The sequence below is a fragment of the Cherax quadricarinatus genome, chromosome 11 (genome assembly GCF_038502225.1).
Source record: "Cherax quadricarinatus isolate ZL_2023a chromosome 11, ASM3850222v1, whole genome shotgun sequence".
Classification (NCBI taxonomy): Eukaryota; Metazoa; Arthropoda; class Malacostraca; order Decapoda; family Parastacidae; genus Cherax; species Cherax quadricarinatus.
The window spans coordinates 44,345,565-44,358,665 of record NC_091302.1 but is presented as its reverse complement, the minus strand read 5'-3'; the positions used below and the strand labels follow the sequence as shown (position 1 = coordinate 44,358,665).

Sequence of the window (13,101 nt, the reverse complement as noted above, 5' to 3'; positions counted from 1 at the left end):
CTATTCCCATAGACTATTCATTTAATCATAATAGTATAAAACCTGTAATCCATATTTGGGTTAAACATCATAGGTCTAGTGACTTGCTATCCCTTGACAGTAGCACCTCTCTCACACACAGCCATGTGTGTAGCTTGTGATGTACCACTGACAGTGGATCATATATTAACAGTTTGCCCTCAGCTGAGCCTTTCTGCTTTGTCATGTTTTTTATAATTATCAAGGTATCTGTAAAGTCCTCAGGGTACTCTTAGGAAGTCTTGTCATTAATAATTTAATCGAGTTTCTAATTAATACGTATAGGCTATTTTAACCCTTTGAAGGTCCGTCCCATAGTTCTACAGCTTTGAAGCCAGGGTCCAAGCCATAGTTCAATGCCATGAGCTCAGTTCACTCAGATAAGCTGTGAGTGGTAATATTGGGCCTAGATCTGAGTGAATACATCTGTGTGGTAAGTGTGCACCACATAAAACATATCCTGCAGCATGCAGTGCATAATGAGAAAAGAAACTGCGACCATATTTTTAGATCAAAACAGCGACTTTGTGGGTTTGTTTTTTGTATGTTTTTTTACAGTTTTATTCGCAATTTCAGGTCCCAGTTGATAGAATGGAAAATATATTGCAGAAATAGAGATAATTTTGATTGGTTTTAGTGCTGAAAATAGCTTGAAATTGAGCTCTAAGTAGCAGAAATATTCGATTTTTGCAGATGCTCAAGAGTAAACAAATGATGTCACGTGTCCAGTACACATCAACTCGTGGGTCTAATGTGCATTCACGAATGCACTTATATTATTTATTCAATTATTACAATGTTACATAACAGTAAATATTCTATTTTTTGGTGGGAATAAAAATTCATTGTGAATAAAAAATCAAAATGGAATTCATTTTTAAAGCCTGAAAACGTAACTGATAAACAGAGGAAATGTTAGTTTTGTGTCAGGAATGCCTGCATTGTTTATTCTGGACCCTATTTTGAAATTGGAATATTTTTGAACTTTGTGTTAAATTGGCCAAATTACCAATTTCTGATCACTTTATTGGATAGTTGAAATGGTTGACAGGGCGATTTCTTGTGCTCAGTTGATAAAATAGAAGTTGTGCTAGTGAAATAGCTAAGAATTTGAGTGATTGGAATATTGTAATTGGCCTAAAATGGGAGTCAAATTTGGCAAATTTGCCGATGCGTAAATATCGCTGACGCATTGTATAAACAATATGCGACTAGTTGACAAGCGTGACATGATGATAGGCTTCGTTGATTGTGTGCGTAGGAGTCGCAGGTGGTATATGAAAGTGTTTTTCCACCTTGTAGACATTGCAATGTTCAATGGAATATTTTGAACTTTGTGTGAAATTGGCCAAATTACCAATTTCTCGTCACTTTATTTGGTAGTTGAAACAGTTGACTGGGTGGTTTCTTGTGCTCAATCCATAAAATGGAAGTAATGCTAGTGAAATAGCTAAGAAATTGGTCAACTGGAATAATGTAATTGGCCTAAAATTTTAGTCAGGTTGGGCAAAATCGCTGATGCAGCAAAATTCGAGGAAGCGTAATTTCGTCAGTTTTCCATCAAATTTCATATTTTTTGTTTTATTACCTTCAGAAAAATATTTTCTTTACCATTTCATGAGAAAAAAAAACAACAAAAATTTTTTTGTGAAAATTCTTGGACCCTGTGGACAAGTTTCAGAGTGGGGGTCTGAAGTCTGAAAGGGTTAACTTGGTGTAATATTTTAAAACATTATGGAAAGAAGATTGGAGGCAGTGGAGATGCTGTGTGAGGGCAGTGTGTGGTGGATGTGAATATTATGCAGAAAATTTGTGTCTTGAAGATTAGCTGTGGGGTTACCTAAAGTATTATTCAAAGGACAGAGGAGGGTTGAGGTGGTTTGGATATAGAGGATGGAGCAAAATAGGACTAGTTGGAGGGCATGTAAATCTGGGTATAGAGGGAATGAGGAGTAGAGGTTATCCTAGGAAAGGTTGGAGGGAAGAGGTATTAAAACAGCGACTTTGCTGTGTTTTTTGTATCTTTTTTATAGTTGTATTCGTGATTTCTTGGTTTAATTTGATAGAACGGAAGATGTTACATAAATACAGATGAATTTGATTAGTTTTTGTGCTGAAAATGGCTTGAAACGGAGTTCAAAGTAGCGGAAATATTCAGTTTTTGCCGATGTTCAAGAGTAAACAAATGACATCACGCATCTAATACACGTCAAATGGTCAGTCTAATATATATATTCACAAATGTGCTAATATTATTTATACAATTATTACAACATTGCTTAATAGTAAATCTTACATTTTTTGGTGTGAATAAAAATTCATTATGTGAATAAAAAATCAAAATGAAATTCATTTGTAAACCTTGAAAATGTAACTAATAAACAGAGGAAATGTTAGTTTAGTGCCAGGAATGCTTGCATTGTTTTTTCTGGACCCTATTTTGAAATTGGAATATTTCTGAACTTTGTTAAATTGGCCAAATTACCAATTTCTGATCACTTTATTGGATAGTTGAAATGGTTGACTGGGTGATTTCTTGTGCTCAGTTGATAAAATAGAAGTAATACTAGTGACATAGCTAAGAATTTGAGTGACTGGAATATTGTAATTGGCCTAAAATGGGAGTCAAATTCAGCAAATTTGCCGATGCGTAAATATCTGACGCATTAAAATTCGCGAGAACGTAATTTCATCAGTTGTATGAACAATATGCGACTAGTTGACAAACATGACATGATGATAGGCTTCGTTGATTGTGTGCGTAGGAGTCGCAAGTGGTATATAAAAGTGTTTTTCCACCTTGTAGACATTGCAGTGCTCAATGCCTTCAATATGTATGAAATAAAGACTGGAAAACAACTTCATTATGCAGAATTCAGTCTAAATGTCATCAAGCAGATACCAAAAAAGTATGGTACCACACCTATACCTGCCCTTCAACAGCAACCTGTCCCCCAACCACAACCAGTGGGTGAAGTGCTGGACGGAATCGATACCACCTACCCCCCAAAAAAGTAGTAGCATTCTCAGAAAAAGTGTGTTGTGTACGCTAACACCTCAGGGCAATCCCAACCGCGGAAGGGGACACGATTCCTGTGCCAGCAATGTGGGGTGGCACTCTGTATGAATATATGTTTCATGGAGTATCATACAATCCTGGAGTACTAGAAACATAACCGGGACATGAAAATACATGTACATGTATATAGTTGTAGATAACAGAATGTGATTCAGCTAGGTGTACAATATCGCCTATAAGTGTGTACGTGTGTGTTTGTGACAGTGTGATTAATAATTTCGTACAGAATATTTGTGTCTGAACAATAGTTGGCTATCAAATCAAGAAATCTACCATAATTTTTTTTTTTTTTTTTCAACAAGTCGACCATCTCCCACTGAGGCAGGGTGACCCAAAAAGAAAGAAAAAATCCCCAAAAAGAAAACACTTCATCATTCAACACTTTCACCTCATACATAATCAGTGTCTTTGTGGAGGCGCCCAGATACAACAGTTTAGAAGCGTATATAAAGATATATAACATATCCCTTCAAACTGCCAATATCCCAAAACCCCTCCTTTAACCCCTTCAGGGTCCAAGGCCCAAATCTGAAGTGGTGCCCCAGTGTCCAAGAATTTTCAAAAAAAAAAAATTTGTTATTTTTTCTTGTGAAATGGTAGAGAATCTTTTTGTGGAGGTAATAAAACAAAAAGTACAAAATTTGATGGAAAATTGACGAAATTATGCTCTCGTGAATTTTGATGTGTCAGCGATATTTACGAATCGGCGATTTTGTCGACTTTGACTCCCAGTTTAGGCCAATTACATTATTCCAGTCAACCAAATTCTTAGCTATTTCACTAGTATTACTTCTATTCTATCGATTGAGCACAAGAAATCACCAAGTCAACTGTTTCAACTACAAATTAAAGTGATCAGAAATTGTTAATTTGGCCAATTTTACACAAAGTTCAAAATATTCTAATTTCAAAATAGGGTCCAGAATAAACAATGTAGGTATTCCTGGAACTAAACTAACATTTCCTCTGTTCATTAGTTACGTTTTGAGGCTTTACAAATAAATTCCATTTTGATTTTTTATTCACACCAAAAAATAGAAGATTTACTGTTATGCAATACTGTAATAATTGTATGAATATCATCACCATATTTGTGAATGTATATTAGACCCACCAGCTGGTGTGTATTAGACGTGTGAGGTCGTTTGTTTACGCTTGAATATTGGCAAAAATTTAACATTTCTGCTATTTTGAGCTCAGTTTCAAGCCATTTCCAGTGCTAAAACCAATCAAAATCATCTTTATTTCTGTAATATGTCTTCCATTCTATCAAATGAGACCAAGAAATCGCAAATACAACTATAAAAAACATGAGAAAAAACACTGCAAAGTCGCTGTTTTAATCGAAAAATCATGATTTCAGTTTTTTTCTCTCATTATATACAGCGTGCTGCAGGATCTGTTTTATGTGGTGCACACATACCACATAGATGTATTCTCTCATATCTGGGCCCAAATGTACCACTCACAGTTTATCAGAGTGAGCTGAGCTCATGACGTAGATCTACGGTTTGGACCCTGAACATAAAGCCGTAGATCTACGGGACGGACCCTCAAAGGGTTAAAGTGCAGGCATTGTACAGTAGAACCTCTACTTGCAAGCGTGTCCACGTGCGAGTTTTTCCAAATACGAGCAGTCGATGGGTTGATTTTTTGCTTCCACACGCGAGCAAAATTTCCACAAGCGAGCAGACCTCAAGGCAGGTTCCTTGACACTGGTGAGGGGCTCTTGCTCTTGATCTCGGGAATTGTATCTCATTTGTTGGACTATCTTATTGAAGCTTGGGCAATGTATGATGGCCCAGGGTGTGTGCCATATTACACCGATGGCTCCAGAGACCCAGTGGCAGGCCGCACAGCTGTTGGGATATTCCACAGCAATCTGACAGCAGGTTGGTGCCTCCCAGACCATTGCACCATCCTCCAGGCTGAACTCTTTGCCATCCAACAAGCATGCTCTTGCAGACCATCAGCATCCCCCCGTCATCCACGTTGATTCCAAGGCAGCAATCCAAGCAATTATGCAGAGAGAGCCAAAGGACAACATACACTTAATCACATCCATCCCAGGTGACCTGCAGACTCTCATGGCCCAGGGTCGCAGGGCCACCATCAACTGGATCCCGAGCCATGTGGGTATCCCTGGCAATGATGCTGCAGATGAGGCTGCTAGGACTGCAACCCTCGAGGCACAGCCACATGCTGCAATCTTGATCAGCCTCAGCCAGATTGCACTGTGGGCTGCCGGTGCGGCCAGGCGCCCACTCCCTGACTCTGGGGATTCACGGAGCCTCCACTGGTATGTCAGGGCGACCCACAGGGCGCCCCCTCCAAGTATTCGGACACAGTCCAGAGAACTGAGGGTGCATATCCACCGCCTACGCTTAGGGTATCCCACCACTGCACTGATTGTTGAACGGGCACAAGAGGAGCTCTGTGCCCATTGTGACCGAATGGTTCCAAAGCCCTTGGTGCACTACCTGTTAGACTGCCCAGCTACGATGCCCCTTCGCCGTAGACACCTTCAATGACCCCAGTGGACTCCGAGAGGACAAGGCAGCACATCTTGTGTACTTAACTGTCAGTCATTGCACATCCAGTCATTGCACATCCCCCCCCCCTGCTGAGGTCATTGTGAGGGCCTGCTTTGGGCCTCCATTGCACCACACACCAGCAGCCGTTAGTGCACACTAAAGTTTGGTACGTCATCTGGCCATAGAGCCGGTGAGGTACCCCCCCTTCCCGCTGAAGAACTGCCAAGCATGTGCAAGAAAAGATAACGACCCTTCCCTACCCGGGGAGCCAATGCTGGGTCACCAAAATGGAAGAGACCTGGGCCGGGATACCATACCGGCGAATCAAATAGATAGAATAGAACACCACTACTTGGAAAAGACCCGGGCCGGGAGAGTACTGGCGAATAAAAAAAAACATAATGTAGAGAGAGGTCTGAGTTTGCTATCACTTGCAGCTCACAAGACTGCCATCCCCTAGAGCCCCATTGAGGCAGGGCAGATGGCAGACCAGAGGTCTAGCTTCTGGGCAGGGACTGTGGCTAGGCTGGGGGACACTTGGTCCCAAAGATGATGTGGTACTTGTACCTCCTCTCATCGGAGACTTAGGTCTCGAGACACTCCCCAGATAGGGAGCCAAGGCTGGGTCACCAAAGACCCGAGCCGGGAGAGTACCGGCGAATAAAAAAAAAAATATACTACATATAATAATTATAATAATAGACAGCTTCAAATGGCGGTCACTAGATGGCAGTGTTTACCACAACAAAGAGGGAGCGGTTGTGGCTGCCTCCACCTGTTACATAATGACATATTTTATTCATTCTAGAGTATATATCATGTTTCTATGTTATTTATATTGTTTGTTATGTCATATTAGATGAACTGTGATAGATAAATAAGCCGTATAGATGATAAATTATTCATGAAGTATTTTGCCCGGTCTCCAGACAAACTCTAGTCCACCGTCGACACCGCCCATACCACTACATAAATGACATATTTTATTCATTTCAGAGTATATATCAGGTTTATATGTTTTTTATATTGTTTATTATGTCATATTAGATGAAGTGAGATAGATAAATAAGCCGTAGAGTTGATACTAGCAAAATTATTGAAGTACAGAATTCCACTGGAATAGATTAATTGCATTTCAGTTAATTTAAATGAGGAAAATTGATTTTGCAAACGAGCTACTCCAGTTACGAGCAAGGTCGTGGAATGGATTAAACTCGCAAGTAGAGGTTCCACTGTACTTCCCATTTCCAGTACTCAAGTCTGGCTATATAAGAATAACCGGTTTTGCTGAATCCCTCCACTGAATATTACCCTGCTCACACTCCAACACCTTGTCAAGTCACAAAAGCCATTCGTGTCCATTCACTCCTATATAACCCGCTCACACATGCTTGCTGAAGTCCAAGACCCTCGCCCACAAAACCTAATTTACCCCCTCCCTCCAACCTTTTCGAGGACTCGCCCTACTCTGCTTTCCTTCCCCTACAGATTTATACGCTCTTCAAGTCATTCTGCTTTGATCCATTCTCTCTAAATGACCAAACCACCTCAACAACCCCTCTTCAGCGCTCTGACTAATACTTTTATTAACTCCACACCTTCTCCTAATTTCCACACTCCGAACTCTCTGCATAATATTTACACCACACATTGCCCTTAGACAGGACATCTCCACTGCCTCCAACCGCCTCCTCGCTGCAGCATTTACAACTCAAGCTTCACACTCGTATAAGAGTGTTGGTACCACTATACTTTCATACATTCCCTTCTTTACCTCCATAGATAATGTTTTTTTTGTCTCCACATATACATCAATGCAACACTAACCTTTTGTCCTTCATCAATTCTATGGTTAACCTCATCGTTCATAAACCCATCTGCTGACATGTCAACTCCCAAATATCAGAAAACATTCACTTCTTCCATACTCCCTCTCTCCAATGTGATATCCATTTTTTCTTTATATAAATCATTTGGTACCCTCATCACCTTATTCTTTTCTATGTTCACTTTCAACTTTCTACCTTTACACACCCTCCCAAACTCATCCACTAACCTTTGCAACTTTTCTTTAGAATTTCCCATAAGCACAGTATCATCAGCAAAAAGTAACTGTGTCAACTCCCATTTTGTACTTGAGTCACCATAATTTAATCCCACCCCTCTCCCCAACACCCTAACATTTAATTCTTTTACAACCCCATCTACAAATATATTAAACAATCATGGTGACATCACACATCCCTGTCTTAAAACCTACTTTTACCGGGAAGTAATCTCCCTCTTTCCTACACCCTAACCTGAGCCTCGCTGTCCTCATAAAAACTCTTTACAGCATTTAGTAACTTACTACCTATTCCATATACATGTACTTGCAACATCTGCCACATTGCTCCCCTATGCACTCTATCATATGCCTTTTCTAAATCCATAAATGCATTGAAAACTCCCCTACCTTTATCTAAATACTGTTCACATATATGCTTTAATGTAAATACTTGATCTACACATCCCATACACACTCTAAAGCCTCCTTGCTCATCTACAGTCCTACTTTCTGTCTTACCTCCAGTTCTTTCAATAATAATCCTACCATACACTTTTCCTGGTATACTCAGTAAACTTATTCCCTAATATTTTTTACAGTTTCTTTTGTACCCCCTTCCCTTTATATAAAGGAACTATACATGCTCTCTACCAGTCCCTAGGTACCTTTCCCTTTTATACATTTTTTAAACAAAATTACCAACCACTTACACTATATTCCCCCCTACTTGTAACATTTCTGTCATAATTCCATCAATTCCAGCTGCTTTACCCCCTTTCATTCTATATAATGCCTCATGCTCCTCTCCCACACTCACATCCTGCTCTTCTTCACTCTTAAAGGATGTTATACTTCCCTGACCAGTGCATGAAATTATCCTCTACCTTTCTTCATCGACATTTAAAAGTTCTTCAAAATATTCCTGCCATCTACCCAATACCTCCAGCTCCCCATCTACTAACTCCCCTTCTCTATTTTTAACTGACAAATCCATTCGTTCCCTAAGCTTTCTTAACTTGTTTATCTCATTCCAAAACTTTTTCTTATTTTCTTCAAAATTTCTTGACAGTGCCTCTGTATATATTACTAAATTTAAAAGAAAAACTTTTTTTTTTTTTTTTTTTTTGGACCACCCTGCCTCGGTGGGATATGGTCAGTGCATTGAGACAAAGAAAGATATACGTGAGTGACACTGATCCTATTGACGAAGATCTACTTGACCGACAGTGAGAGGGTTAACATTCAAGCTTTGTTTAATTATTGTTTGTGATAGATCTTTGAGATTGTCATTAAAGTCCATGATGTTGGTTTTTGTATATTGCTCCATTTCTATTTAATTTTATAATTATTGGTTTTAAATTGTACAAATTATGTTTTCATTATATGTATCTAATACTTGACATGTTTGGGTTGCATTTCATTTACTTTGTAAATTCCTCTAGCATTGGCTTTTTTTCTGAGATGTTTAGGTGTATGAAAAATGTTACAATACTCTGGCTGGGATAATTTACAAATATGCTTTTACCCAGACTCTTTATGCTGTATATGTTTCTTATGTTTTAGCAGCTGTAAGAATTTTGAAAGATGATTTAGCATTCACTGATTTTTAACAAGGTATTGATGCTTTATTGTGTTTACTTAGTGATTTTGCAATTATTGACATTCATAAACTTATGTAGGAATTAAAATTTGTAAAAAGTATGATTTTATTTTTTGGAATAGTATGTTCTTTTCTTTCCAATTTATGAAGCCTAGTGATGAGCCTCAGGACCATTACCAAACACAACAGATATACATTACTATTAAGGATTTGTAAAGGATGAATCTTTTCTGAGAATTATTTGAATTTTGATGTCTGTGCACTTCTGGCAAGAGAGTTATTGAATGAATAATGCATTTGTTTCCCTTTTTGTGTGTAACCCTAACTTGGTGGGATACAGCCATTGTTAAAAAAAAGTATAAAGTTTAATATGGTAATGCTATTAAAATAACCAGTTTATTGTAGTTAAATCAGGGGAATATGGCAAAACGTAGAACTAGGATTAATTTAATTATTCTGTAGTTGAGACATTTACATAAGCCAGTGCTTCATTAGGATACCTGCTGTCATTTATTTTGCATGTCATTAATTAAATATAAAGTTTAACAAGAGCATAGCAGGATTTGGCAAGTGTGGTAAAGATTGGGCCAGGAGATTTTGGGGCACTTTTGAATATGTGCAGAAGCTGCTGAGGAATAGGTAATATACCATTGTGTGAATTCATAAATTATGTAAGTCTGCGAGCACTATATGTGTTTTCCATTGAGCATGTCTAAATCCTAATTCACTAAAGTACACATTAAGATTGCTTATTTATATTTTACTGATACATTAATTTATTGACAGGAAATTGCGCAAAAGTTTAACAACCAATGACCTGAAGCGGGCTGCCCGACGACCTTGGAAAAAGATTCAGGAGAAAGATCTCTCTCCTTCTACGCCTACGCCCACGACTACACCCATTACACACATCACCAGTGATTGATCCGAACAGAAAGGCAAGAAAATCAGGACCCGATTCCACTCCCCAACCCCATGAGCCAATCAGCTGAGCGACAATACATTCCCTGTTGGGGTGCTTGGGATCATTTGTGGACGCTCTAATGTGGCTGGTGTGCTGCATCACATTGGATAATGACTTGTGTGCACAAGACGAACACTAAAAAGTGTAGTGTGATGTATCAGTGTGTGGCTCACTGGTTTGTGTTGCTGTGGTGGAAATTATTCCAGAGAGGACACTCCAACTCTCTCGCTCCCCAGTTTGTGTTAGATTCCGGTACTGTGTATAGAAACAGTGGCACGATGAGATCCCTATAGGGGCTTAATGCCCGGACTGGGAATGTTAACGCGAACTACAACTGGATGCAAAGTAAACTAAAAAGTCAAAAGCCATTTTCTAGGCCCATGGTTTGTCTTCATTAAATAAAAGGTTTCAGTAATGCGAGGAGTTTGGTGTTTGCTACAATTACCTTTTCCTCTTTCAGTCTTGTGGTACTGCAAAATGGAACTTCTACTACTAGAAGAATCAAAGTTCAAAGCCCTCTTATATGTGTTATGAGAGGAATTTTGTGTGAGTGGAAGCTTAGAGGCTGATGCAAGATGGTGGATCTGTAGACTAGTTCTCTAGGTTGACTCACAGCTAGATGAAAGTATGAATCCATGAGGAGTACCTGAGGAAAAGAGCAACATCCAAGATGTTTCATTGACAAAATGATCTGACTGGCTTATTGAGGTGATAGATGTCATGGCTGAAGAACAGTGTTTGCTGAATCATTGCCAATCTTCAAGAATGTTAATAAGGGAAAGTACATAAAGTGTGATAAAATCAATAAAAACTTCTATAGAAAAATTTAATTTGTATAGAAAGTTTGATTTTTACCAAAAGATAATGCTGTGTGCAGAAATAAAGTGAGGGGGAAATCGATTGCTGCCTAATAGGTCAGTAAATCTTGAATACCACTAAAAGTTCAAACTGAAAAATAACAATAACTATTCAGCACCCACACTATTTTTTATTCAGATTTTTTGTGTACATATGGTTGCCGCATGTTCATCATGAAATTTACAGTGATTCGTAGTGATATTAGTGATAATTTGTGTACTTTGTATTTTGTCCAATTGAAGATTTTTCTGCACCAGTATCAAGTTTTGGACTGGGTATAAGACTTCCACCAGCGCTGTGTCGTAATCACTCCACACCTTTTCCAAGGTTCCAGAATGACCTTTGGCAGTGTAGTACTTATTGTGCCAAGAGTTCCTGCCTGTTATCTGTGAAGATGGCTAGAACTCCTGTCGAGGGTCAGTCTCCCTTACAATCCATCTTTTTACTGTAGTCTATACAAGCACAGATCAGTTTACTTTTCTTCAACTCCCATTATCTCTATTTTTCACAGGTATTTATTATGTTACAGTAACAGCAGAATTCTTACTATTTTTAACGCAGAATTTGTAAGAGAAAACAGGTTCTAATGCATTCGGAAGATTATAGTCAAAGCTGCTCTTCATCCACTGATGTGTGGCCTTCCCACCCCTGCATCAAATTATAAGAAAATGGTCAAAATATCACCTATCATTTATTCACCAATTTTTGTTTTGTTAATTTGTTGATGTGATAACTGTACATATACACATTTCTATGTCTTGCTGGGTATATATTATGCTGCTATATTCTCAGTATGTATCTGCAAAAGAGCTATTATGTATAATTATATGAATCACTAATTCTAGTCTGTTGATTATATAATTTATCTTTAATGTAAGAAAAATAATCTCTACAATTTTAATTGAAAAAAGTATTTTTTTATAGTAATTAACAATATAACTAAGTCTATAGCAGCAGTGTTACCCAAATCTGTCCTAAATTTGTCCTATGGGCAAGTGATGCTAAGGGCCAGACCTCGAGTCCAGCAGAGGGATTGTCATGGATGCAAAATCATGAGACACTCATCAGATTTTTGTATGGATATGCTAATTTTTTCTGTACTTAGTTCATTCATTCATTCAGCCCTCTACAATACATAGATAGACTTTGTAATTATGGGTTTTTCTTTATATTCCTAATAGCATTTAAAGAAGTGTGGTGACTGTAAATTCATTAATAATACTGTTAATTGCTTCATGTGTTTCTCATCAGCAGTGTCCACGATGTAACAGAAGGTCAAAATTTGTGTGGGCTATGTTCCTGAAATCCGACCTACCAATGATTTTAGTAACTTGTGGCTGAATAACGTATGGGAAAAATTGGGGTGCATTCCTCACTCATCCAAAAAAGCCATGACTGAATAACGTATGGGAAAAATTGGGTTGCATTCCTCATACCTCCAAATAAGAATTTTTCTTACCCAACATTATTGATGATGGATACTTTGTGAAATGCCTGTATGGTAATCTAGTGAAGTATGTGTAGGAGGGGTGTACCAAAATATCAGCATCTGTTGTATCAGCTAAATTTGATGGTATCTATATCATTATTGACCTAAAACTGAGTATCAGTAGTATTGGGGATTGGCTAATTTGTGTAGATCAGTATCACACTGGTATTGGTTAATTTTGATGGCATCAGTATCAGCAAAAAATTTGGTATCATCCCATCTCTAAACACATAGCCTAGAAGGTTCTATAACATTTACCTTAAAATCTTGTTTATATTTTTTTTTTTTTTTCAACAAGTCGGCCGTCTCCCACTGAGGCAGGGTGACCCAAAAAAGAAAGAAAATACCCAAAAAGAAAATACTTTCATCATCATTCAACACTTTCACCACACTCGTACATTATCACTGTTTTTGCAGAGGTGCTCAGAATACAACAGTTTAGAAGCATACACATATAAAGTTACACAACATATCCCTCCAAACTGCCAATATCCCAAACCCCTCCTTTAAAG

The 13,101-nt window shown here is 38.3% G+C and overlaps 1 protein-coding gene across 9 annotated transcripts in view; it reads left to right on the top strand.

The window, feature by feature from the left end:
* Positions 1-12,252, top strand: part of MTA1-like (metastasis associated 1-like) — a 360,550-nt gene extending 348,298 nt beyond the window's left edge. For 8 of the 9 annotated variants that reach the window (XM_070084050.1, XM_070084048.1, XM_070084053.1 and 5 more), the window contains one exon: positions 10,065-12,252. In XM_070084050.1, coding sequence (XP_069940151.1) covers positions 10,065-10,203 — 139 coding nt within the window. In that variant the 3' untranslated portion in view covers positions 10,204-12,252. The remainder of the gene's footprint in view (positions 1-10,064) is intronic. The other variant, XM_070084051.1, reaches the window with a different exon arrangement.
* Positions 12,253-13,101: the final 849 nt, after the last annotated feature.